Source organism: Eutrigla gurnardus (genome assembly GCF_963514095.1).
Source record: "Eutrigla gurnardus genome assembly, chromosome: 22".
Taxonomy (NCBI): Eukaryota; Metazoa; Chordata; class Actinopteri; order Perciformes; family Triglidae; genus Eutrigla; species Eutrigla gurnardus.
The window spans coordinates 19,205,684-19,229,160 of NC_139933.1; the positions used below are offsets into that span (position 1 = coordinate 19,205,684).

The window sequence follows — 23,477 nt, forward strand, 5'->3', positions numbered from 1 at the left end:
TGCTGCTGCAAAGGAGCTTTCACAGAGCATGAAATCCAGCCAGGCCTCTATTCATCCAGCCGAGCTCAATCGGTCAGTTAGGGTGTGAGCTGCACTAAATCCCCCCCCCCCCCCCCCCCCGTTTTGCACACACAACATGAGTCAGTGTCAAGAGAGCCTACTCTTCCAAGGCGTGTGCTATCTCGCACTAGAGTGGAAATGTTTGGAGACTTTCGGGGAGGATTACACTCCGGGGGCCCGTTGGCTCTTCCTGGTGCTTCTGACTGGCTTGCTCGACTGTTAGCATGACACACAGTAACAGCTTAGACCAGAAGAAGAGGCCCACAGGGGAGGGGAGGGAGATACATCCATTGACCTCGCTGTCAGCAGTTTTTTTTCTTTTATTTGGATTTCTTCCGGTTGTGCGTGTAGCTGCTGATGTGTTCAATTTGAGCGCTGCAGATAAAATACCAACCACCTACGTTGTAGTTGCAGAACTCTCCAAGGCTAACAATCTCAAACCCAGAGAACATAACACAGCATCTACTGGGTGAACTGAACCTTATAATGTCAGGATGTAAACACAGCATGAGACTATTACCAAATACGATGTTATGGATTTTCAAGATTGCATGTGCCCATCGTGCGCAACCAAATAAATGAGAAAAGAAAAGTAATTTTCCAGGATGATGGGAATCATCTGGGCTGTCGCGAGCACGAGGCCGAGTACCGGGAAGAAATGTAATTTAAGCAAACAAGGCAAATGAGTGGGAAACACAATCATGGCATTGGTATGAAACACTATTTACTGCCTGAAGGCAGCAAGTGGCAATAAAAGGTGATGAACAGCTTTTAAAGGGGAAGGTCACGTCATCTCAAATGTTATGATATGGTGGATTGGAAAATCTGATGAAAATACCAGTTCACTAACTCTCTATAAGTCAGAAGTAATAGCAATTATTATCCACCTGTGCCTTTGAACTTGCAGATCAATTATCTGCTGTCTCAATAATCAACATCAAAATATTGTAATTTGTGTAAGAAGGTACTTTTAGTTTGAAACAAATTAATGAATAATATATATGAATAAAAGTCAAGAATACTACTCGTCAAGACAGAATCCCACTGAAGAAATTGGTTGAATAGAAATAACCTCTATATACTTTTTTTTTTTTTTTTTTCTTCAGAAATATTTTTATTACAGTTTAAACAACTTACAATACAGTCCGTCACAGTTGTATAGAATGAAGTACAACCTTACATTACTGCAACGACGTAACAAAACAAAACAAACAACAACAAAAAAACACACAAAATAAAGAAAATAAAAAAGAGAAAGTGCTTCTTCTGTTTAGAAAAAATAATAAAATGGTAATCTTTACAAGGTTGAGTAAATATATCTCAATACTGTACATGTAAAATACAACATTCTTTAAAACAAATTGAAATCTGCTAGCCTATAAACTACATTAGCCCTATTTTCACAATTATTCATTTTCTTGATCCTCTGTTAAATCTAAATCTTTAACATAGTTCACAAAAGGTCTCCGGATATTTTCAAATTGTTGCTGTTTAGCTTTCAATATGTAAGTTATCCTTTCTAAAGGGAGGCATGACAACATCCGTCTGAGCCATTGAGTTATGTTTGGTTTATTAACCTTTTTCCATAACATTGCAATACAAGTTTTGGCATACAGCAAGCCGAGGTCTATGAATGCTCGTTCATTTTTACTATAATTGTGTTTTTCTGGGAATAAACCTAACAGAAAAAGCTTAGGGTCAAGTAAAATTTGTTTTGAAATGATCTTCTCAAGTATTTCTCGTACCTCTTCCCAGAACGTTTTGATTTTTCTGCATTGCCATATACAATGAAACAATGTTCCCTCAAATTCCAGACATTTTGTGCAAATGTCAGGGATGTTTTTGTTGTATCGATTTAAATCAACAGGTGTCACATATGTCCTCATTAACCATTTATACTATATTAGTTTAAGACGTACATTTATAGACTTAGTATGAGCACCAGCACAAGCTACATTCCATTCTTGATCGGAGAGATGCAAATTTTCCCTCCAGGCATTCAACTTATACTGTGAACTTTCAGGAGAGTAAGATGTCATCAATTTGTAATACTCTGATATAATACCCTTTTTCAAACTGTCTTTTGTCATAATTGTTTCCAAATCTGAGTGTAGAGGTCTAGTAAGAGCATTGTCTTGGTTTACTTTAACAAAGCTCCTTAGTTGTAGGTACTTGAAAAAGTGTTTCCTATCAAGATTAAATTTAGACCTCAACTCATCAAAAGACATCATGACACCTGAATCAGTCAAATAAAGATCTTTAATCATTTTGAGTCCCTTAGAGTTCCATAATTTAAATGTTGCATCGGCTCTACCTGGTAGAAATAACTGGTTACCCCATATTGGACTATATAATGACAATGATTGTGGTTCTTTTAAATATTTTTTTACATCATACCATATCTTTATCATATGTTTTACGATTGGATTTTTCGTTTTTTTCCGTAGTTTTTTTTCTGTATCTGAGTATATGTATAAGGGAAGACGGTCTGTCAGACGGTCTGACAAGGCCAAGCTGAAAAGCAGGACTCTTTATACTGGAGGTGGTGAGTGGGAAATGCAATGCAGCTGGCAGGTAAACGGGAGCAGAGCAGAGACAGGTGGAAAATGAATGCAATTAGTGAGTTACTAGGCAGAGAGAGAGAGCTCATGACAGAACCCCCCCCCCCCCTAAGGGACGGCCCCAGAAGTCCCCAAGAAGCATCACCAAGCCGGGCGGGCGGAGGGGGAAGCCGGCGGAGGGTCAGAATTCCTCTGATCGATCAGAATCCAGGTCAGGTGCCGGGTCCGGCCCAGCAGTTGCACTGATGATCTTCTGGATGGGGAATGGACCAAGGAACCGTGGAGCCAGCTTTCGTGACTCAACTCTGAGTGGCAGGTCCTTGGCCGACAGCCACACCTTCTGGCCCACCTGGTAGGTCGGTGCCGGAGTCCTCCGACGGTTGGCCCCGATGGCGTAGCTGGTGGCAGATCTGAGGAGTGTGGCGCGGGCCTGAGACCAGGTACGGCGGCATTGTCGGGCATAGGCCAGGGCTGATGGACAGGTGACCTCCCCCTCCTGGCTGGCGAAGAGAGGCGGTTGGTAGCCATACACACACTGGAAGGGTGACATGCCAGTGGCAGAGCAGGTAAGAGAGTTGTGTGCATACTCCACCCATGTCAGTTGTTTTGCCCAGTCCCGGGGGTTGGAAGATGCCATGCAACGGAGTGCCTTCTCTAGGTCCTGGTTTACCCGCTCCGACTGGCCATTGGACTGGGGGTGAAATCCAGAGGATAAACTGACTGTGGCCCCCAGCAGATGGCAGAACTCCTTCCAGAAGGCGGAAGCGAACTGCGGACCCCGGTCCGAGACGACATCCCCTGGCAACCCGTGTATCCGGAAGGCGTGGTCTAGGACCACCTGGGCGGTCTCCTTGGCAGATGGCAGCTTCGGGAGGGGGACGAAGTGTGCCATCTTGCTAAAACGATCCACTATAGTGAGGATGACAGTCATGCCGTCAGATGGGGGTAGGCCAGTAACAAAGTCCAGAGAGACATGCGACCAAGGTCGTGAGGGCACAGGTAGTGGCTGGAATAGGCCAGCTGGGGGCTGGTTGGATGACTTGTTTTGGTTACAGGTGGGACAGGCACGAACAAACTCTCGAACGTCCCTCTTTAGAGACGGCCACCAGAACCGCTGGGTGAGCAGATGGCAGGTCCGAGTGGATCCAGGGTGGCAAGCAAGACGGGAGTTGTGTCCCCACTGTAGGACCTGGGATCTCAACTCTTCGGGGACAAAGAGACGGTCTGCAGGACATGAACTGGGTCCAGGGTGGTTGCGGAGAGCCTCCTGTACTTGCTGTTCAACATCCCAGGTTAGGGCAGCAACAACACAGGGGCCAGGCAGGATGGGCACGGGTTCCTTGGTATGCATATCGTCTCTCTGAAACTGACGGGACAGGGCATCAGGCTTGGTGTTGCGTGACCCAGGACGGTAAGACAGTGTAAAGTCGAAGCGGGTGAAGAACAGAGCCCAGCGGGACTGTCTGGGGTTCAGTCGTTTGGCGGAGCGGATGTACTCAAGATTCTTATGGTCGGTCCAGACCAGGAATGGAACTATTGAGCCCTCCAGCCAGTGGCGCCACTCCTCCAGAGCGAGTTTGACTGCCAGCAGCTCCCTGTTGCCGATGTCATAATTTTGTTCAGATGGCGAAAGTCGACCAGAGAAGAATGCACAGGGGTGGAGTTTGCCATCCTCTGCCGCTCGTTGAGAGAGCACAGCGCCAACTCCGACATCAGAGGCATCCACCTCTACAATGAACTGCCGGTCTGGGTCAGGCATCTGAAGGATGGGGCAGAAGTGAAGCGTGACTTGAGGATACTGAAGGCGTCGTCGGCTGCCGAGGTCCAGATGAATGGCAGTTTGGGACTAGTCAGGGCGGTGAGAGGGGAGGCAACGGTGCTGTAGTTACGGATGAACTTGCGGTAGAAATTGGCAAACCCGAGGAACTGCTGAAGCTTCTTCCTGTTCTCTGGTAAGGGCCATGAAGTCACAGCCGAGACCTTGGCTGGATCCATTTGGATGCTCCCCTCTGCCACAATGTATCCCAGGAAGACCACGGACCGAGCATGGAATTCACACTTCTCTGCCTTGACATACAGGGAGTTCTCCAGGAGACGATTAAGGACTAGCTGGACATGGCGGGTGTGTTCGGACAGGGTACGGGATAAGATCAAGATGTCGTCCAGGTACACAAAGACGAACTTGTTCAGCATGTCCCGTAAGACATCATTAACCAGAGCCTGGAACACTGCTGGGGCGTTGGAGAGACCGAATGGCATCACCAGGTACTCATAATGGCCAGTGGGGGTGTTAAATGCCATCTTCCACTCATCTCCCACCCTTATCCGCACGAGGTGGTAAGCATTCCTCAGGTCAAGTTTGGTGAAGACCGTGGCTCCCTGGAGCAACTCGAAGGCAGAGGTGAGCAGGGGAAGAGGATACCGGTTCTTGATGGTGATGTCGTTTAAGCCCCGGTAGTCGATGCAGGGACGGAGGGACCCATCTTTCTTCCCCACAAAGAAGAACCCAGCACCAGCAGGGGAAGAAGACGGACGGATGATTCCGGCTGCCAGGGAGTTGTTGATGTAGTCTTCCATGGCTCCTCTTTCGGGGGCAGAAAGAGAGTAGAGACCACCCTTGGGTGGAGCGGTTCCTGGACGGAGGTCTATGGCACAGTCGTAGGGCCGATGTGGGGGCAGAGAAGTGGCCTTGGCCTTGTTGAATACCTCCCGGAGTCCGTGATAGCACGTGGGGACGTTAGAGAGGTCAGGGACAGAATCGGTGGGCACCGAACTGGAGGGTAGCATGGCGGAGTGCAAACAGGTCTGGTGGCAGTCCTTACCCCACTCAGTGATTGTCCCAGTCGTCCAGTCAAGGTGGGGGTTATGCTGGCGAAGCCATGGGTAGCCCAGGATGAGGGGTTGGCCTGGGATAGTTTCATGGTGGTTACCTGACAGCAACATTGAGATGGGGGCAGTGACGCTGGTGACTGTGCCAAGGAGATGGACATCCAGAGCTCGGGCTGGGACAGGACAGGGCAGATGTTGACTCTCCAACCCCAACTGGTGGGCCAGCTCGAGGTCCATGATGTTAGCCTCGGCACCGGAGTCCACCAGGGCGGCTAAAGTATGGGTGGTTTCGGAGAGGACAAGTCGAACTTGAAACAGGGGCTTACGGCTGGTGGAGGGTTGGGTGATCATCGAGCTCAACCGGATCCCTCCTATATCCGATGAGCTCCGGCTTTTACTGGACAGGTGGCGACACGATGACCATTGGCCCCACAGTACAGGCAGAGGTTGGATGAGAGGCGACGCTGGCGCTCTGCAGGAGTGGAGAGGCACGACCAATCTCCATGGGTTCTGGCGGGTCGAGCTGTCTCTGGGGAGTGGCTGAAGAGGGTGGCCGAGCAGCCGAAAGATTCAGGGTGCGGACAGACGGCTGGGTGGAGCGTCCCTTCTCCCGTCGACGGGTCTGGATCCGACGGTCGATACGAACGGCAAGGGCGATGGCCTCATCGAGTGTTGAGGGTTGGTCATGCGAGATGAGTTCATCCTTCACATAATCCGCCAGGCTGTGAAGGAAGGCATCCACTAGTGCGGCCCCGTTCCATGAGCTGCGCCTTGCCAGGGTTCGGAAATCAATGGAGTAGTCCGCCGCAGTCCGGTTCCCCTGGCGGATGGTCATCAGTTCCCTGGACGCCTCCGCCGTTGATGAGCCCAGGTCGAACACCATTAACATCTCCTGGGTGAAGGCATCGAAGGAAGCGCAAGCTGGGGTCTGCCGGTCAAACTCAGCGGTTCCCCACAGTCGAGCCCGGCCCGTCAGGTGTGTAATAACGTACCCCACTTTGGCCCCCTCTGTGGCGAAGGTCCTGGGCTGTAGCGAAAACTGGACCCGGCAGCTGGTTAAGAATGCCCGTACATGAGCCGGGTTGCCGTCGAAACGTTCTGGGTTGCCGATCCTTGGCTCAGGGGCACAGGGAGCTGGAACAGGAGCGTTGGGGTCTGGAACAATTGAATGCTGAAGAGGTGCTGGGGCAGAGAGGAGAGACGGCGCAGACAGAGCAGGTGCAGGTGTAGCTGGGGGGGGGGGTCATGAGCAGACGGAGAAGTCAGGTTTGTGAGCATTTGCAGGACCTGGGCTAGCTGTTGTTGCTGCTGTTGGATACGCTGTTGATGTTGGTGACCGAGCTGAATCAATGAGGAGAGGTCTCCAGCCATCCGATGCATCTCTCCCTCTGCATGTTCCAGGCGCTGCATGGCAGTCGGGGGTTCCATGTGGGGTGTGTTGTGCGCTGGGTCCATGCTGGTCAGACCGTACTGTCACGGACCAGACAGATGAGGACTACAAGTGCGTCACGTTTTAAGAGTTTTATTGAGGGTTCCAGAGGGGGAAAGGGAGTGCGATGTCGTGAGCCTGTGTGTGTGCGTTCCCCAGAGACGTCTCGTGCAGGTGGTGGTGGAGCGTCCGTGCTGACCCGCAGAGGGGCTGGGAATCCTGGGGGGGAACACACACACAACAGGACAGATGAGTCGAGGCAGTAGTGCAGTTCAGGGCAAAGCAGTGATCGTAGTCAGAAGACAGAAAGGCAGGTCGGTTTACCGGGCAGAAGATCAGGGAGGTCCAGAGGAGAAGGCAGGTCGGGTTTTCCAGGGCAGAGGATCAGGCAGGTTCAGGGGAGAAGGCAGGTCGGGTTTTCCAGGGCAGAAGATCAGGCAGGTTTACAGGCAGGTCCGGGTTGTAGAGGAGTCAGGGTGTAAAGCCAGTGAAGCACGATACGTAAGCAACTTCGCAGACGGTCTGACAAGGCCGAGCTGAAAAGCAGGACTCTTTATACTGGAGGTGGTGAGTGGGAAATGCAATGCAGCTGGCAGGTAAACGGGAGCAGAGCAGAGACAGGTGGAAAATGAATGCAATTAGTGAGTTACCAGGCAGAGAGAGAGAGCTCATGACACGTCCATCTCTCAATCAACTCACTAATTTCAATCAGTAACGGTTCATAATTTGCATTAACAACATTTTCTAGTCTAGGCAATATCTGTACTCCTAAATATTTAAACTGTTCTACACTGTTAAATTGGGTTACCTCAGAAGTTGGGTTTCTTCTGTCCTGTTCATTAAAGGAGAAATCCGGTCATTTTTGACCCCATGTCCGTTGTCCTCAGGGTCATCCCGACTTATTAGAAGCAAAAAACCCGACAAAAATTGACGTTGCCTAGCCCGAGATCTGTACCTGCCTGGCAGCCTTCCAGACTCGCTACAATGCTAACCCATTGGGGCACCATTGTATCTGCTTTCCTGGGCCACAGAAAACAATTCCAAGACCTATGCAACACAGGTTGTGTCCGTACGACACCACGGCGCTCGTTTAGCACAAATAGTGTGGCAAAACGACATAAATATGTGTGTTTTAGCATGAAGTTTCTCACCCCAAATCACCCCGTAGAGTAGACATTAGCAGTAGACAGCCGAGCGCCTGTCGTCCCTCCCAGTCACGCAGAAACGAAAACGTTTTTCACGTAGTTTTGATTTTGTATCCATAAAGAAACGACTGAGCAGTGCAGTCGTCCTGTCCGTAATAAATCCATGAAGATGTTACGTCCATATGTATGACTATGTTACAGCATAGCAACATAGCTTCAGCTAGTAACGTGCCGGGCGCTCGTCCGTCCCAGTCACCGCAGAAACGAAGACGTTTTCCTCGTAGTTTTGATTTTGTATCCATAAAGAAACGACCGAGCAGTGCAGTCGTCCTGTCCGTAATAAATCCATGAAGCCGTTATGTCCGTATGTTGCTATGTCCATATAACATAGCAACATACGTTGCTATGTTACAACATAGCAACGATAGCTTACAGCTAAACAGCAGCCGGGAGCCAAAACAATGCAAGTCTCGCGCAAGTTCCCGTCTGCCGTCCTCACTCTGGACTTGTTTTCAAGCCAGTACAGTGAAACATCTTGGACAGTCGCGCGAGGGTCACTTTGTTCTCACTCTGTTGATGAGAGACTGCAGTCTGCACGCGCGACGCGCTACACGCTACACGCGACTCCCACTCATGCCGTCAACACAACTAGCCTACTGAGACTGCGCGAGATTTGTCGTCGCTGTAGCAGCTTCAACTGTCACAAAGGCTAAGCAATCTTACTATGTAGGCTAGCGCTAGTTACACTGTCATATGGACATGACGGCACTACTCGATGGAAAGAAGTTTGTCACTAGTGGCTTGAAAACAGCTCCAGAGTGAGGACGTCGGGAGACGGGAACTTGCGCGAGTCTTCCATTGTTTTGGCTCCCGGCTACTGTTTAGCTGTAAGCTATCGTTGCTATGTTTCTGCGGTGAGTGGGACGGACGAGCGCCCGGAACGTTACTAGCTGAAGCTATGTTGCTATGTTGTAACAGTCATACATATGGACGTAACAGCTTCATGGATTTATTACGGACAGGACGACTGCACTGCTCGGTCGTTTCTTTATGGATACAAAATCAAAACTACGTGGAAAACGTCTTCGTTTCTGCGGTGACTGGGACGGACGAGCGCCCGGAACGTTACTAGCTGAAGCTATGTTGCTATGCTGTAACATAGTCATACATATGGACGTAACGGCTTCATGGATTTATTACGGACAGGACGACTGCACTGCTCGGTCGTTTCTTTATGGATACAAAATCAAAACTACGTGAAAAACATTTTCGTTTCTGCGGTGACTGGGAGGGACAACAGGCGCTCGGCTGTCTACTGCTAATGTCTACTCTACGGGGTGATTTGGGGTGAGTAACTTCATGCTAAAACACACATTTATGTCGTTTTGCCACACTATTTGTGCTAAACGAGCGCCGTGGTGTCGTACGGACACAACCTGTGTTGCATAGGTCTTGGAATTGTTTTCTGTGGCCCAGGAAAGCAGATACAACGGTGCCCCAATGGGTTAGCATTGTAGCGAGTCTGGAAGGCTGCCAGGCAGGTACAGATCTCGGGCTAGGCAACGTCAATTTTTGTCGGGTTTTTTGCCTCTAATAAGTCGGGATGACCCTGAGGACAACGGACATGGGGTCAAAAATGACCGGATTTTTCCTTTAAGTAGTAATATAGAAGATTTTGTATTATTCACTTTATATCCCGAAATATCACCAAATGTTTTAATTAGCTGTGACAAGGCTGGAATGGTTTGATTTAGTTTGGACATGAATAAAATTACATCATCACAATACAATGAAATTCGGTGTTCTATCGGCCCTACTCTTATTCAACAAAATTGAGGGTGTGAACGTACTGCTATTGCTAGAGGTTTGATTGCTAATGTAAACAGAAGGGGAGAAAGAGGACATCCTTGTCAGCAACCTTTACTGATTTTAATTGATTTTGAAATATTTCTATTTGTTAAGATTTCCGCTGTAGCATTTTTATATATTATCCGCACCCATTTTATGAAGTCAGTTCCACAGCCAAATCTTTCTAGAATATTGAAAAAAGGCCTTTTCAGCATGTAACGTTAGAAGTGCTGTATCTGATATTTCTTTGTTAGTGTTACGGCTCCAGGATGTTAGCTTGCTACGTCTAGGGGGGGAGTAGGGGAACCATAACACATGTTGCTGTTAGACTGACTGGGAGGACAAGAACGCAGGGCACAACAGCAAACTAGGTACATAAGTGTATTTATTTGGCGAGTGTTCCGCCCAGGGGAATAGGGAACTATAAGCAGAGCCAAATCAAAGAAAACAAGATAAAGTGACAACTAACTAGTGCACACATACGACCTAACTAATACATACAGAGGGTGGCCCCGCTTCTAACCTGATGTGATAACAGAGTAAATCTACGTGATGGTAGTGTAAACCCAAGGGTATCTTACCTATTCACCTAAACCCCTACGGCATCTCAAAACAAAAGGCAGAGACGCAGCCTGACACAGCCAACACACAGGCAGATAATGGCATCTTACAATGGAGACAAAACAGGTGCAAGTTATCAAGGCCAGATGACACTGATTGGCCAACAGACAGCTCCCAGATTGGACAGGGGGTTGGTCGATGGTGGAGGAACAGCCAATGGTGTGAGACCTACAGAGAACGAGAGGGGAGACACAGGAAAACAACCACACACGTAACACCCCCACCCATAAGAGCAAACATCACACACGAGAAAGGGCATCCGCACACATATTCTCGGAGCCCTTCTTGTGACGAATCTCCAGGTTGTACCCCTGCACAATCAGCGCCCACCGCATGAGGCGCTGGTTCTGGTTATACATCCGGTGGAGAAATACCAGGGGATTGTGATCCGTGTAGACCACAATTGGCCTAGAACTCGATCCCAAATAAACTTCAAAGAACTGGAGCGCAAACAGCAAAGCCAGAGCTTCCTGTTCGATAGTAGAGTATCGTGTCTGGCACTCATTGAACTTCCGTGAGAAGTAGCAGACCGGATGGTCCAGACCGTTGGAATCCTCCTGGATAAGAACGGCACCGGCACCTACATTACATGCATCTACCTCCATCTTGAATGGCTTCTCAAAGTCAGGAGCCACCAGAACAGGGGTACTACATAGCAGAGCCTTAACAGAAACAAAAGCGTGTTGGCAATCTGGGGACCACGCAAACGGGACCAAGGGGCTCAACAGACTAATCAGCGGGGCGACAACAGAGGAAAAGTTCCTACAGAAACCACGATAGTACCCAGCCATACCCAAGAAGCGGCGCAGCTCACGCCGGGTGGTGGGCACTGGGAAGGCAGTGATAGCAGTCACCTTAGCCTCCACGGGGCGCACTTCACCACCCCCAACCTGTTTACCCAGGTAAGTAACGGTAGCCCTACCAAACTCACATTTTGCCAAATTCAGCGCCAAGGAAGCCCTCGCCAAACGCTGGAACACTGTCGTCAAGGTATTTACATGAGCAGCCCAATCAGACGAATACACAACCACATCATCGAGGTATGCAGCACAGTGTGGGACGTCAGCTAAAACAATATTCACCAAGCGCTGGAAGGTGGCAGGTGCATTCCGCATCCCAAACGCCATCACCGAGTACTGCTGAAACTTGTCTGGAGTGACAAATGCGGAGATCTCCGAAGCACGAGCAGTAAGTGGGACTTGCCAATATCCCTTTAACACATCCAGCTTTGTCACGTACCGGGCAGACCCAATGGTGTCCACACAATCATCAATACGCGGCAACGGGTACGAGTCAGGAATCGTGACTGCGTTCACCTTCCTATAATCCGTACAGAAACGGAACGTGCCATCCGGCTTGGGTACCAGGAGGCATGGCGAACTCCAAGGGCTAGAGCTCGAAGATGCCAGATTATTCTCTACTAAATAAGACACCTCCTGCGACATAATCAACCTTTTCGTAGCGTTAACGCGGTATGGATGCTGCCTGATAGGTGCTGCACCTCCCACATCTATATCATGTTTCAAAACGGTGGTCAGGGAAGGAACATCACCGAACAGACAAGGGAACCCCCGTATTAGGGCTACCATGTCAGCCCTACTTTCCTCATCCAGATAGGCCAGATGCGAGTCAAGAGATAACAGCATCTGAGAGTTCAACAACCGAGGGGTCTGTTGAGGAGCACTCCGCAACTCCAATCCATCCTCGTCACCCTCAGTAACCTGGTAGGAGCCTGGAACCAATACAGCTGGAATGGCAGACTTGACTGTGGGACCCGTAGACCCTTCTACGGAGTCCTCGTGAGGAGTAACTTTTGCCTGATACAACTTAAGCATGTTGACATGGCAAACTCTTGACTTGCGCCTCCGATCTGGGGTCTGTATAACATAATCTGTGTCACTCAACTTCCGTCCCACACAATAAGGACCGGAGAAACGGGCAGAGAGAGAGGATCCGGGAATGGGCAGCAGAACTAGAACCTGGTCACCCGTCTGCAGTGAACGTGGGACAGCCTTCTCATCAAAGTGACGCTTCATCCGCTTCTGTGCGGCGGACAGAGCTTCCCTAGCGAGGGCACAGGCACTGTGCAACCGTTCACGGAACCGGCTCACATAAGTTAACACATTTTGAGAAGAAGCACTACCCGAGATAAGCTGGTCTTTCAGAACTCTGAGAGGGCCGCGTACCGTATGTCCAAAAACAAGGTCAGCCGGACTAAACCCTAAGGACTCCTGAACGATCTCACGAACCGCAAACAAGGCGAAAGGAACACCCTCATCCCAGTCCCTCCCGGTCTCGAGACAGTACTTTCGCAGTATGGATTTAAGCGTTTGGTGCCAACGTTCGAGGGCACCTTGAGACTCAGGGTGGTAGGCACTGGAAACTCTATGTGTAATAGACAAAGATGTCAATACCTGCTCAAAAAGATTAGAAAGGAAATTAGTTCCTTGATCAGTTTGCACAACTTTCGGGAGACCAAAACTTAACCAAAGCCTTGACTACTGCCTGAGCAGTGATTTTCCGAAGGGGAATAGCCTCAGGATAACGTGTAGCAACACACATTATCGTCAATAAAAACTGGTTACCAGTCCTAGACTTAGGCAATGGGCCAACACAATCAACTAACACATGCTCAAAAGGCTCACCTAACGCGGGTATTGGACAGAGAGGAGCGGGTGGAATAACCTGGTTTGGTTTTCCTGTGACCTGACAGGTGTGACAAGTACGGCAGAATGCAGCTACATCACGTTTCAGACCAGGCCAAAAGAAGTGCCTTAGAATCCTGTCGTAGGTTTTCGTGATACCTAAATGACCAGACCATACGTGACTATGAGCAAGTGATAGAATATCCTGTCGATATGCAACAGGTACTACAATCTGATAGATCACACTCCAGTCACGTTCTGAATCAAGAGATGAAGTCCACTTACGCATGAGAAGAGCATCATCTAGGGAGTAACCCACCTTACCGTCGACATCACCACCCAGAGTAACAGCCTTCACATAATACTGCTCCAGTGTAGAATCTATCTTTTGCATAGCAACCAGCTTATCACGAGTTATCGGTTGAGGCAATGGGTCGAGACTAAGGCCAGCACACTCAACGGCACTGTTCTTATCAGGCTGTGGAGGGGGCACAGGGGTAGAACCAGTAACCTCATTTGTGTCCCCTACTGGGACAAGAAAGGAGTCAGACAGGTCAACCACATTACTCAATGGTCGGGACTGCGCCCGTGTAACAGCACCCACTGGAAAAATCCCAGGGAATCTCTCGGCTAACTCATCCTCAGCGTTAGCTTCGGGACAGTCCAATACCTCTAACATAGGCAGCACTCTGCCTCCAGCAATATCATTGCCCATGATAAACTGAACGCCTCTTACCGGCAGGTTATGACGTACCCCGACTTTGAAAATTCCACTGATTAAATCACATTTTAAATGTACCAGGTGCAAGGGGACTGGCACAAACCCCATCTCTATGCCCTGAACCAAAACACTGGAACCACAGAATGAATCACCTGACAATGGCACTACATCAGAGAGGATAAACGACTGGGCCGCCCCAGTGTCCCGGAGAATCTGAACCTTTTGCTGGTCCTTCGGATCACCGATCAGTGACACGAGACCACTCAAAATGAATGGTTTGTAGCTGGGGTCAGGAAGGTCAGAAATGCACACATTCGGCCTAACTGCCACAGAGCGAGAAACTGTACTTATCAATCCAACCCCCTTTGGTTGTTGAACGGGCGGTGGATTATTTCTCATACGAAGCTGACAGTCAGCAATTAAATAGCCAAGTTCATGGCAGTAAAAACACTCCCGTTCCTCCCTAGAGCGTAAAGGTAGCGAAACTGACTTGCGAAACTGAGTGGTGGGAGAGGTAGAGAACACATGAGCGGGCTTGTGGGTCAGTACAAACTCGTCCGCTAATACAGCTGCCTGGGACAGTGACATCACTTTTTGCTCATTCAAGTACGTTACTATGCGTTCGGATACACTACTCTTAAATTCCTCCAGCAGGACTAATTCTCGAAGAGAGGAAAAATCTGTAGTTTTAGTGGCGGTGCACCACCGATCAAACAAGGTGGCCTTCTCTCGAGCAAACTCCATGAAAGTACGATCAGGAGACTTTTTGCAACTCCTAAATTTTTGTCTATAAGCCTCAGGCACTAACTCATACGCACGAAGAACAGTGGTTTTAACAATTTCGTAATCTAGACTGTCCTCCAACGAAATGGACGCCAACACCTCTTGAGCTTTACCAGACAGTTTACACTGAAGCAAGAGGGGCCACACCTCTTTAGGCCACTGCATAGAAACTGCGATGCGTTCAAACACACCAAAATAAGAATCGATTTCCGATTCCCGGAACTGCGGAACCAAAGCCATTTGTTTAGTCACATCCAATGTGCAAAATGAGCTAGCTAGTGGAGAAGAGAGGGTGGTTTGGGGTGAACGTGCTGCACTTGCAGCCTCCAATTCCAACCTCCGTAGTTTCACCTCCTTCTCCGCCTCAATCCGACGAATCTCCAGATGGTGCTCACGCTCAGCTTGCCTCTCTCCACTCTCCGCCTCCATACGCAAGCGGGCCAACCTTACTTTCAGACGGGCGTCCTGAGACGACATTGATAAGGTAGGCGACACCAGATGAAAGCGCGGTAAGGTAGCGGGTGGCTTAGCCTCTGCCCCAGCCTGTATGTCCGCACTGGCATCACTACAAGGAGAAACCACTGTCAAACCAAGCACCTCCTTGCCCACCAGCATATCCACGACACACTCCTTAAGTCTCGCTTTGATCAGGGCCCCCTGAACTGGAAACTCAAAATGAGCCGCTATGGCATATAAATCAGCCTTCCGACATCTGTCAATTCGATCCATAGATGGATCAGCCAAAAAGACACCCAAATCAAAAGCCTCCATAACGAGCCCTACAAAAACAACTACTGCCTATCCTATACACACAAACCAGCTACACTATGCGCACACCTGCACCGAACAACTCACAGCCAGCAATGAGATTCCCGGACGAGCCCCCAAATAGGTTACGGCTCCAGGATGTTAGCTTGCTACGTCTAGGGGGGGAGTAGGGGAACCATAACACATGTTGCTGTTAGACTGACTGGGAGGACAAGAACGCAGGGCACAACAGCAAACTAGGTACATAAGTGTATTTATTTGGCGAGTGTTCCGCCCAGGGGAATAGGGAACTATAAGCGGAGCCAAATCAAAGAAAACAAGATAAAGTGACAACTAACTAGTGCACACATACGACCTAACTAATACATACAGAGGGTGGCCCCGCTTCTAACCTGATGTGATAACAGAGTAAATCTACGTGATGGTAGTGTAAACCCAAGGGTATCTTACCTATTCACCTAAACCCCTACGGCATCTCAAAACAAAAGGCAACAGCCTGACACAGCCAACACACAGGCAGATAATGGCATCTTACAATGGAGACAAAACAGGTGCAAGTTATCAAGGCCAGATGACACTGATTGGGCAACAGACAGCTCCCAGATTGGACAGGGGGTTGGTCGATGGTGGAGGAACAGCCAATGGCGTGAGACCTACAGAGAACGAGAGGGGAGACACAGGAAAACAACCACACACGTAACAGTTAGCATAAATTATATTCAGTACTCTTCTTACGTTGTGGAAACCTTGCCTTCCTGTAATAAAACCGTTTTGATCTTTATTAATGATATTTGGTAATAATGGTTGTAATCGTTTTGCTAAAAGCTTACATATTATCTTAAGATCAGCATTCAATAAACTGATGGGTCTCATGTTCTCACATTTGTTTGAGGGTTTACCCGGTTTTGGCAGTAAAGTAATTACAGCACTATTCATAGCTGGCGGAAGACTGCCATTCTGAAATGACTCTAGAAACATTTCAAGAAGTGGTGTTAGTAATTTGTTCTTACATTTTTTATATAGATCAATAGGGAGACCATCCGGTCCTGGACTTTTTCCGGGTTTCATACTATCAATAGCGTGCCCAATTTCTTCTTTATTAATTTCTAAATCCATATCTACATTGGGATACTTGGTACAGTTAAGTCATCTAAAAACCTATTTAAATTTTGTACATTGGTTTCATTAATTGTGTCATACAATTCCTTATAATAATCTCTAAAGGCATCATTAATTTCTACAGGATCGACCACAGTGTGCCCGTTCGATATAATGGTGGTGATTGATGTTCTAGTTTGGAGTTGTTTAATCTGCCATGCTAATAATTTACCCGATTTATCGCCTTGTTCATAAAAAGATTGCTTCAGTCTTAGAAGACTAGATGCAGCTCTGAAAGCAGACAACTTGTCATATTCAGCTCTCAAAATAAGCAAATCATTTTCCATTCGCGGGTCACGTTTCTCATATATTTTTTGCTGAAGAATCTTTATCTTATGTTCCAATTGTAACCTCTCCTCACGAACCTTTTTTGATTTAGAACCTGTATAACTTATAATATGCCCTCTGAGAAAGGCTTTAAATGCTTCCCATTTTATACAAGCAGACGTTTGTGTAGTATTAATTTCAAAGAATTCTTTTATCTGTTTTTCTATATATTTTACAAATTCTTCATCTAGTAACCATTTGTGCTGAAAGTGCCATCTAGGTGGATCTTTTGTCATTTGTTTATCGACATACACTAAACAACATGGTGCATGATCTGAAACCACTATATTTCCATAGTAACAGTTATTAATTTTGGACCGCAGTTCTGAGGAGATTAAAAAATAATCAATTCGAGAGTATGTCTGAAATGTGTTGACATTTGGAAAAATCCAGTGACAAGAGTAGGCTTTAGCTTGTGGTTTCAATTCTCTCCATATGTCTAGCAGATTCAATTCTTTAATACAACGGATTATAACTGTTCTACACCTGTTGTGTGATTGATCTACTCCTGTGGATCTATCCACACTGGGGTTCAATGTGCAGTTAAAGTCTCCTGCTATTATGTGTTGTCCTGCAAATGATGAGATAGAAAGGAAAAGATCTACAAAAAATTTAGGATCATCAATGTTAGGACCATACAGATTTACTAAATTTAGATTTACTGATAATAAAGAGCCTTGGACTATCAAATATCTTCCCCCTCTATCTTTGATGACGTTTTTCACTTGAAATGGTACAGTATTATGAATAAGAATCATAACTCCTCTGGCCTGGGATGAGTTAGAAGCTGTGAATACACTGCCTTGCCACCTTCTCTTGATTTTTTTATTGTCCTCCTCTAGAAGATGGGTTTCTTGTAGAAATACAACTTTGGAGTCTATATCCTTTAATCTATTCATGACTTGTTTCACTTTTTTAAGCTTTTGCAGACCTCTGCAGTTCCAAGAAACAAAATTAAGTTTTACTCCTTGAGACATTTATAAAAATAGAAAAACAGATTACCTTGCAATATAAAAAGAATGTACAGAGAAGCATAACAAACCTGGACGTTAGAACCCACATCCAACACACTGAACATGAACAATTCCCCTTTACCCACTCTCGTGGAAGCCCCCCCCCAAAACATTCTGACTTCTGCTATCGCTGACGACCACTCCACACCAAGTGAGGATCAGTCAGACCACTGTTTACTTTTCACTTACCAAACCATCTCTGCTTCTGTATAATTTGACCTCAATAAACACTCATCTGCAACGTGTGTAATATGTTTGCTCTAATTAGTAATTTTAGCACTTTAAATAACCTAATTTATACATCATCTTACATTTTTATTTTTTATTTTAATACTTTCTGCGTCTTCTATCTTTTCCCCACGCGTAGGCCTAAGTTACCGCCTATGCATAACAGATATATATGAGATCCTCTATATACTTTTAATTTGCAACAGCAAAACAGTTTAGAGAGAAAACATTTGAGCACGATTATTGAGAGATGTTGCTCCACTCATATCTGCACAAATGAACAGCATTACAATGAAATGCTTTCAATGCTGTCAAACTCTTTCAGTTCAGAATTGGCCTGTCCAAGGCCAGAGACATGTATGGTGTGCCACAGGGAAGTGTTCTTGGGCCCTTGTAGTTCTGCATAAATACAAAATGAATTCAGTCAGTTGGTAGAGTGGGTTGGCCAATGTTCGGAGGGTCAGCGGTTGGATCCCCACCCTTGTCACTGTGTCATGGTCGTTGTGTCCTTTGGCAAGACACTTCACCCAGCTGGCCTCGTGTGAATGTGTATAACTGCTGTATGTTTGAGGTGGTGGTCGGAGGGGCCGTAGGCGCAGAATGGCAGCCACGCTTCCGTCAGTGTGCCCCAGGGCAGCTGTGGCTACTATCGTAGTTTACCACCACCGGTATGACTGTGTGTGAATGAATGGAACCCGAAACCCTGTCAGAGCGCTTTGAGTGTCTTGAAAAGCGCCATAGAAATCCAATCCATTATAATTACTTTCCAGCACGGTATACTTGGTGCCGAATCTGAATGTATGGAGATGACACAGCTCTTTAATATTCAATGAGTCAGGAGTGTAGGGCAACATTTCAGTAGCTGCAAATCCAGGTCATAGCAGATTGTTGAATTCAGAAAAAAAACTTTTGTAGTTTATTAGTAGATTATTCATTAAAAATGCAGCTCTTCAAACGCATAAAAGGCAAACAAGCGCACGTCCATGTGTCCAAGTGTTGTATTGATAGAATCGTTCTACATCATAAACACATTGGAATGAAGTTCTTTCTAAGATATCAGCGATGACAGAAGCCAAAATTAGACCTTGAGAGAACAATGTGATCATGAAGACATCCTAATTGGTATTGGAAGCAAGTTCCCAGTGTGTCTCCCATTGTACAAACTGTATCTGCTTTGAGGATCACATTTCTTTCATTTCACTCTTTAATTGACACATATAATATAATGATGTTTATAATGGTGTGTAGAGACATGACTTTTCATATGTTTTGTATAGATTGGACATAACATAAGTTTTTTTGTTTTATGCCTTGACGTCGGTGGCAGCCTTGGCTCGAGGACTCAAGGACGGACTAATTCGAATTTGGTGATAAAAAGGTCACTGTCACTTCACAAAGCCGTTTTTTGGCCGTAGCTCAGGAGTTCATATGCTAATTATGTCAATTTCACAAAAATGTCTAATAGGATCAAATTATTATTAAACCTTTATTTTAACTCGTTGGTCACTGAGGTTTCCCTCATTTACAGGGACGACGAGTTTACAAGCAGCAGCAGAACATAACAATTACATTTAATAACAGTTGCAGGATGATTTACAAAGGTCAGACACCATATGTTTAAAATCAGCAAGAGTAGGAATAATCTCCAGCCCCAAAGTATGTTGGAGAATATTCCATGAGTTGGGAGCATCAGAGGAAAAGGCAGATTTACCAAACTCTGAGTGTACAAAAGGGACTTTAAGAAATAATAAACCACTAGAGCGAGTAGAATAAGATCCAGAGCGCCATTCTAATAAAGATGAGATGTATGGGGGCTGTTTACCAGTAAGGGCCTTAAAGATAAACATATACCAGTGCTTCATGCGTCTGTCAGAAAGGGAGGATCAACCAACTTTTTCATAGAGTAAGCAATGATGAGTGTCATATCTATCCCCGGTTATAAATCTGAGAGCAGAGTGATAAATGGAATCCAGAGGTTTGAGGGTTGTAGCTGCTGCATGTCTGTAAATGATATCACCGTAGTCCAAAACTGATAAAAAGACTGATTCTACAATTATTTTCCTGCTGAGTAATGGGAAATAAGCTCTGTTTCGGTACAGAAAGCCAACCTTCTGTCGCAGAGTGGAGGCAAGGACATTAATATGCAATTTAAATGTTAGCTTTTCATCAAGCCAGAAACCAAGGTATTTATATTCAGTGACTCATTCTATGGATGAGCCATCTATGGTTAATAAAAGTGTATTGGAATCCAGGTTTCGGGAACGAGTGAAAAGCATAAACTTGGTCTTTTTTGCATTTAAGACCAATTTCAAATTAATAAGAGCCTCCTGCAGAAATTTAAATGAGAGCTGCAATTTCTCAGTGGCTAACTGTACAGAGTCAGCAATGCAATAAAGAATCGTGTCATCTGCATACAAATGGGCATGACAGTCATTCAGCGAAGAGAGAATATCATTGATATAAATGGTAAAAAGGACAGGACCCAGGACAGAGCCTTGTGGCACACCTCTGGTTACAGGCAGGAATTCAGACTTTACACATTGGCGCCTAGAAGTGATGATGAAGTGACGACATTCCAGACAGACATGGAAGTAAACTGCAACTTGACTTGTTTGGCGGAGACGAGCAACGCAAAGCGGTTATCCTCGGTTCAGTTAGGAAGAAAATTGTACTTCCTGCACTGATGGAATTCAGAGTGACTTGACCTCATCCTCGGCGAGCGTTCTTTGCCAGAATCGTGTGCCTCTCTCATTTGCCTCTTTGAATTTTTTAACTCGGATGTGCTTTGCGTCACGTTTTACACCCGATTTCCTGCTTTTGTGTAGCTCGCCGAATCCCCTTTGCCTACCAGAGCACATAACTGAATACAATCTCAACGGTTTCTGCCCACATTAAAGGGACGATCAGAGGGAATTTCTTTTGCACCCAGAGGGAGTTTTCCTTCTCACTTGTTTTTATTTGAAAGACTTTTGGAAGCCTAATGAGATGAAAGTATTCAATATTTCACAGGAAAAAACACATGAATTCGAGAAAAGTCCCTCAGATTTATCTTGGAGCCACGCCACCGACAATCAGGGCCGGTTGGGAAGCCATGTCATAGGCACTTGGTGTATTGGTTTCAGAAAAGCTACTTTCCATGTAAACGTATGCAGATGCACACGGGCGTTAACGAGAAGAAGTAAAAACAAACAACAACAAAAAGATAAAGGAAGAATGAGAACAGAAGTGGCGACTTCACTGTTGGGAGTCACTATTTTCTCAGCACATTGTGCCTTGGATTAGCCAGGGGTCTGTAGACATGCATTCACATTCTAGTTATACAGGTGACATGCTGTAAGGGAAATACCTGGGAAATCTACAGTTTATTGGATTATTTAACCTAGAAAGATCTCTATCCATGATGGGACTACAGTGAATCTTTGAATGGGTATTGATTTTATTTCCGTGATGTTGCATGGACGCGCCGACACTCGCCTGCATGCAGAAATAGCCTCTCTTTAAGGTCACATGCCTGTGATGTCATTGTTGATACTGTGAGATCATCACGGAGGGAGTCCACTGTTTGGGGTCATAACAAAACGAAGCCACGGCGCTGCAGCTGTAGGCCGAGGCTGCACTCGACCCCCACAGGAAAGAAACGTGACCTCTGACTTCATGTGTTGATGACGGGACGTTGAAATCACCACTCCTGGTCCTCAGGGTTACGCTGTTTCTTTTCAGTAACGGAAACCATTATGAACATTTACTCCATTTGGCAGCACTGTATGCCGATAATTATTTGAGGGCAAAATTGCACATTTCTGATGTAGTTTTGAGATTGTCCATGCATCATCTATATGAATTGCATGTATTGTCATTGCTTGTATCTGTAGGAGGTGAGACACTGCAGGACTCTTCACAAATCACCTGATATCATTCTAACAGTCCATTCTACAAACCGCACCAACGTGTATCGAGCTACTGATCAATAGAGACAACCTGCCACCTCCTGGTAGCGAGTGATTGGTCACAGACACGCACCATAATGCAGCTGAAAACATATTTAGGAAGACGTAAATGGCATGGAAATTTAAATGTGGATTAAGTAATTTACAGGTGCGTAAACAGCGTTTACCTGCGTTTAGCCTCCACTCCAGCCCTGACAGGCTTCACCAGGCCTTCGTGTCCTGGTCGTCGAGGCTTCAGTTAATCTGCAGTCACTGAATATTGTAGCATGGAGTTGCGTTGTGACCTCGCTGTTTTTGCTGTGTGTCCCCTGCAGGATGATGGTATTTGGAGTGCTGACGCTGATCCTGAGCTGGACGTCTCTGGGAGCTGACCTGGCCACCGCTGTGGTGAGCTGACACGCTCTCCCCAATATAAACTGTTGTAAACTGGCCTGCAATCAGTAGTTGTCATGGCTGACAGTGATGATGAATTGCTTTAACTACACACACACAAACACACACACTAAGCCCGACCGATAAAGGAATTTGAAGGCCGATACCGATACAAATGTTTGTTTTTTTAAAATTCCGATATATCGACCGATATTTTTTTTTTTTTTTCAGAAACGCGTAACAAAACATTAACAGATTTCCCTAACATTAGTTATTTGTAGTTATTTATGAGTCGTCACTAAAATAATCTGATAATGCAGTTTAAAAATAAACTTGTTTATTTTATTGTCACAACGGAACAGAGGAACATCAAAATATATTAAAGTTCTGATAAATAAAATGTATAAAAATACAAACTTAAGATATAAAAATGTAAGTCCTTTGAACAAAAACACAATAACAACAACAACCAAACACAAAGTTACCAGTATTAAAAGACTTCAATAAAGCTTCATAAATATAACGTCGAACAAGACTGGAGACAAATTCTGTTAAGTTCTATAAGGGTGTTTCGTCTGTTTTTATTTTATTTTTAAAATATTAATTTATCGGCCATTATCAATGCTGATACCGATAGTTTGGAAAATGCCTAATATCAGCCGATAATATCGGCCCACCGATATATCGGTCGGGCTCTAACACACACACACACACACACACACACACACACACTGCACTTGGAAAAGTCTTTGAACTTGTGACGGTAAGGGAGGAGAGATGACTATACACTATGTGCTTATTATTGCATGGATGCCCTTTACAATATGCAGTGTGTCCAAAATCGTGCATGTATGCGTTGTGTAGCTGCTACTCGAGGGTCCATACTCGCTTCTCTCGCCTAAATTCAATTGTTTTGCTTCCTCAGTAAAATGTGTGTGAGCTAGAAAGAGCCCCTGCAGCTGTGCAGCATCATCTTAAAACAGAATTTAGTGCGTTCTCGCCGCTCCATCTCCAAATTCTGA

General features: G+C 46.1%; 1 protein-coding gene across 1 annotated transcript in view; it reads left to right on the forward strand.

The window, feature by feature from the left end:
- The window catches only part of ttyh2 (tweety family member 2), a 119,033-nt gene that overhangs the window by 83,665 nt on the left and 11,891 nt on the right, over nucleotides 1-23,477 (forward strand). The window contains exon 6 of the mRNA XM_084002124.1: nucleotides 22,398-22,470. Coding sequence (XP_083858250.1) covers nucleotides 22,398-22,470 — 73 coding nt within the window. The remainder of the gene's footprint in view (nucleotides 1-22,397; nucleotides 22,471-23,477) is intronic.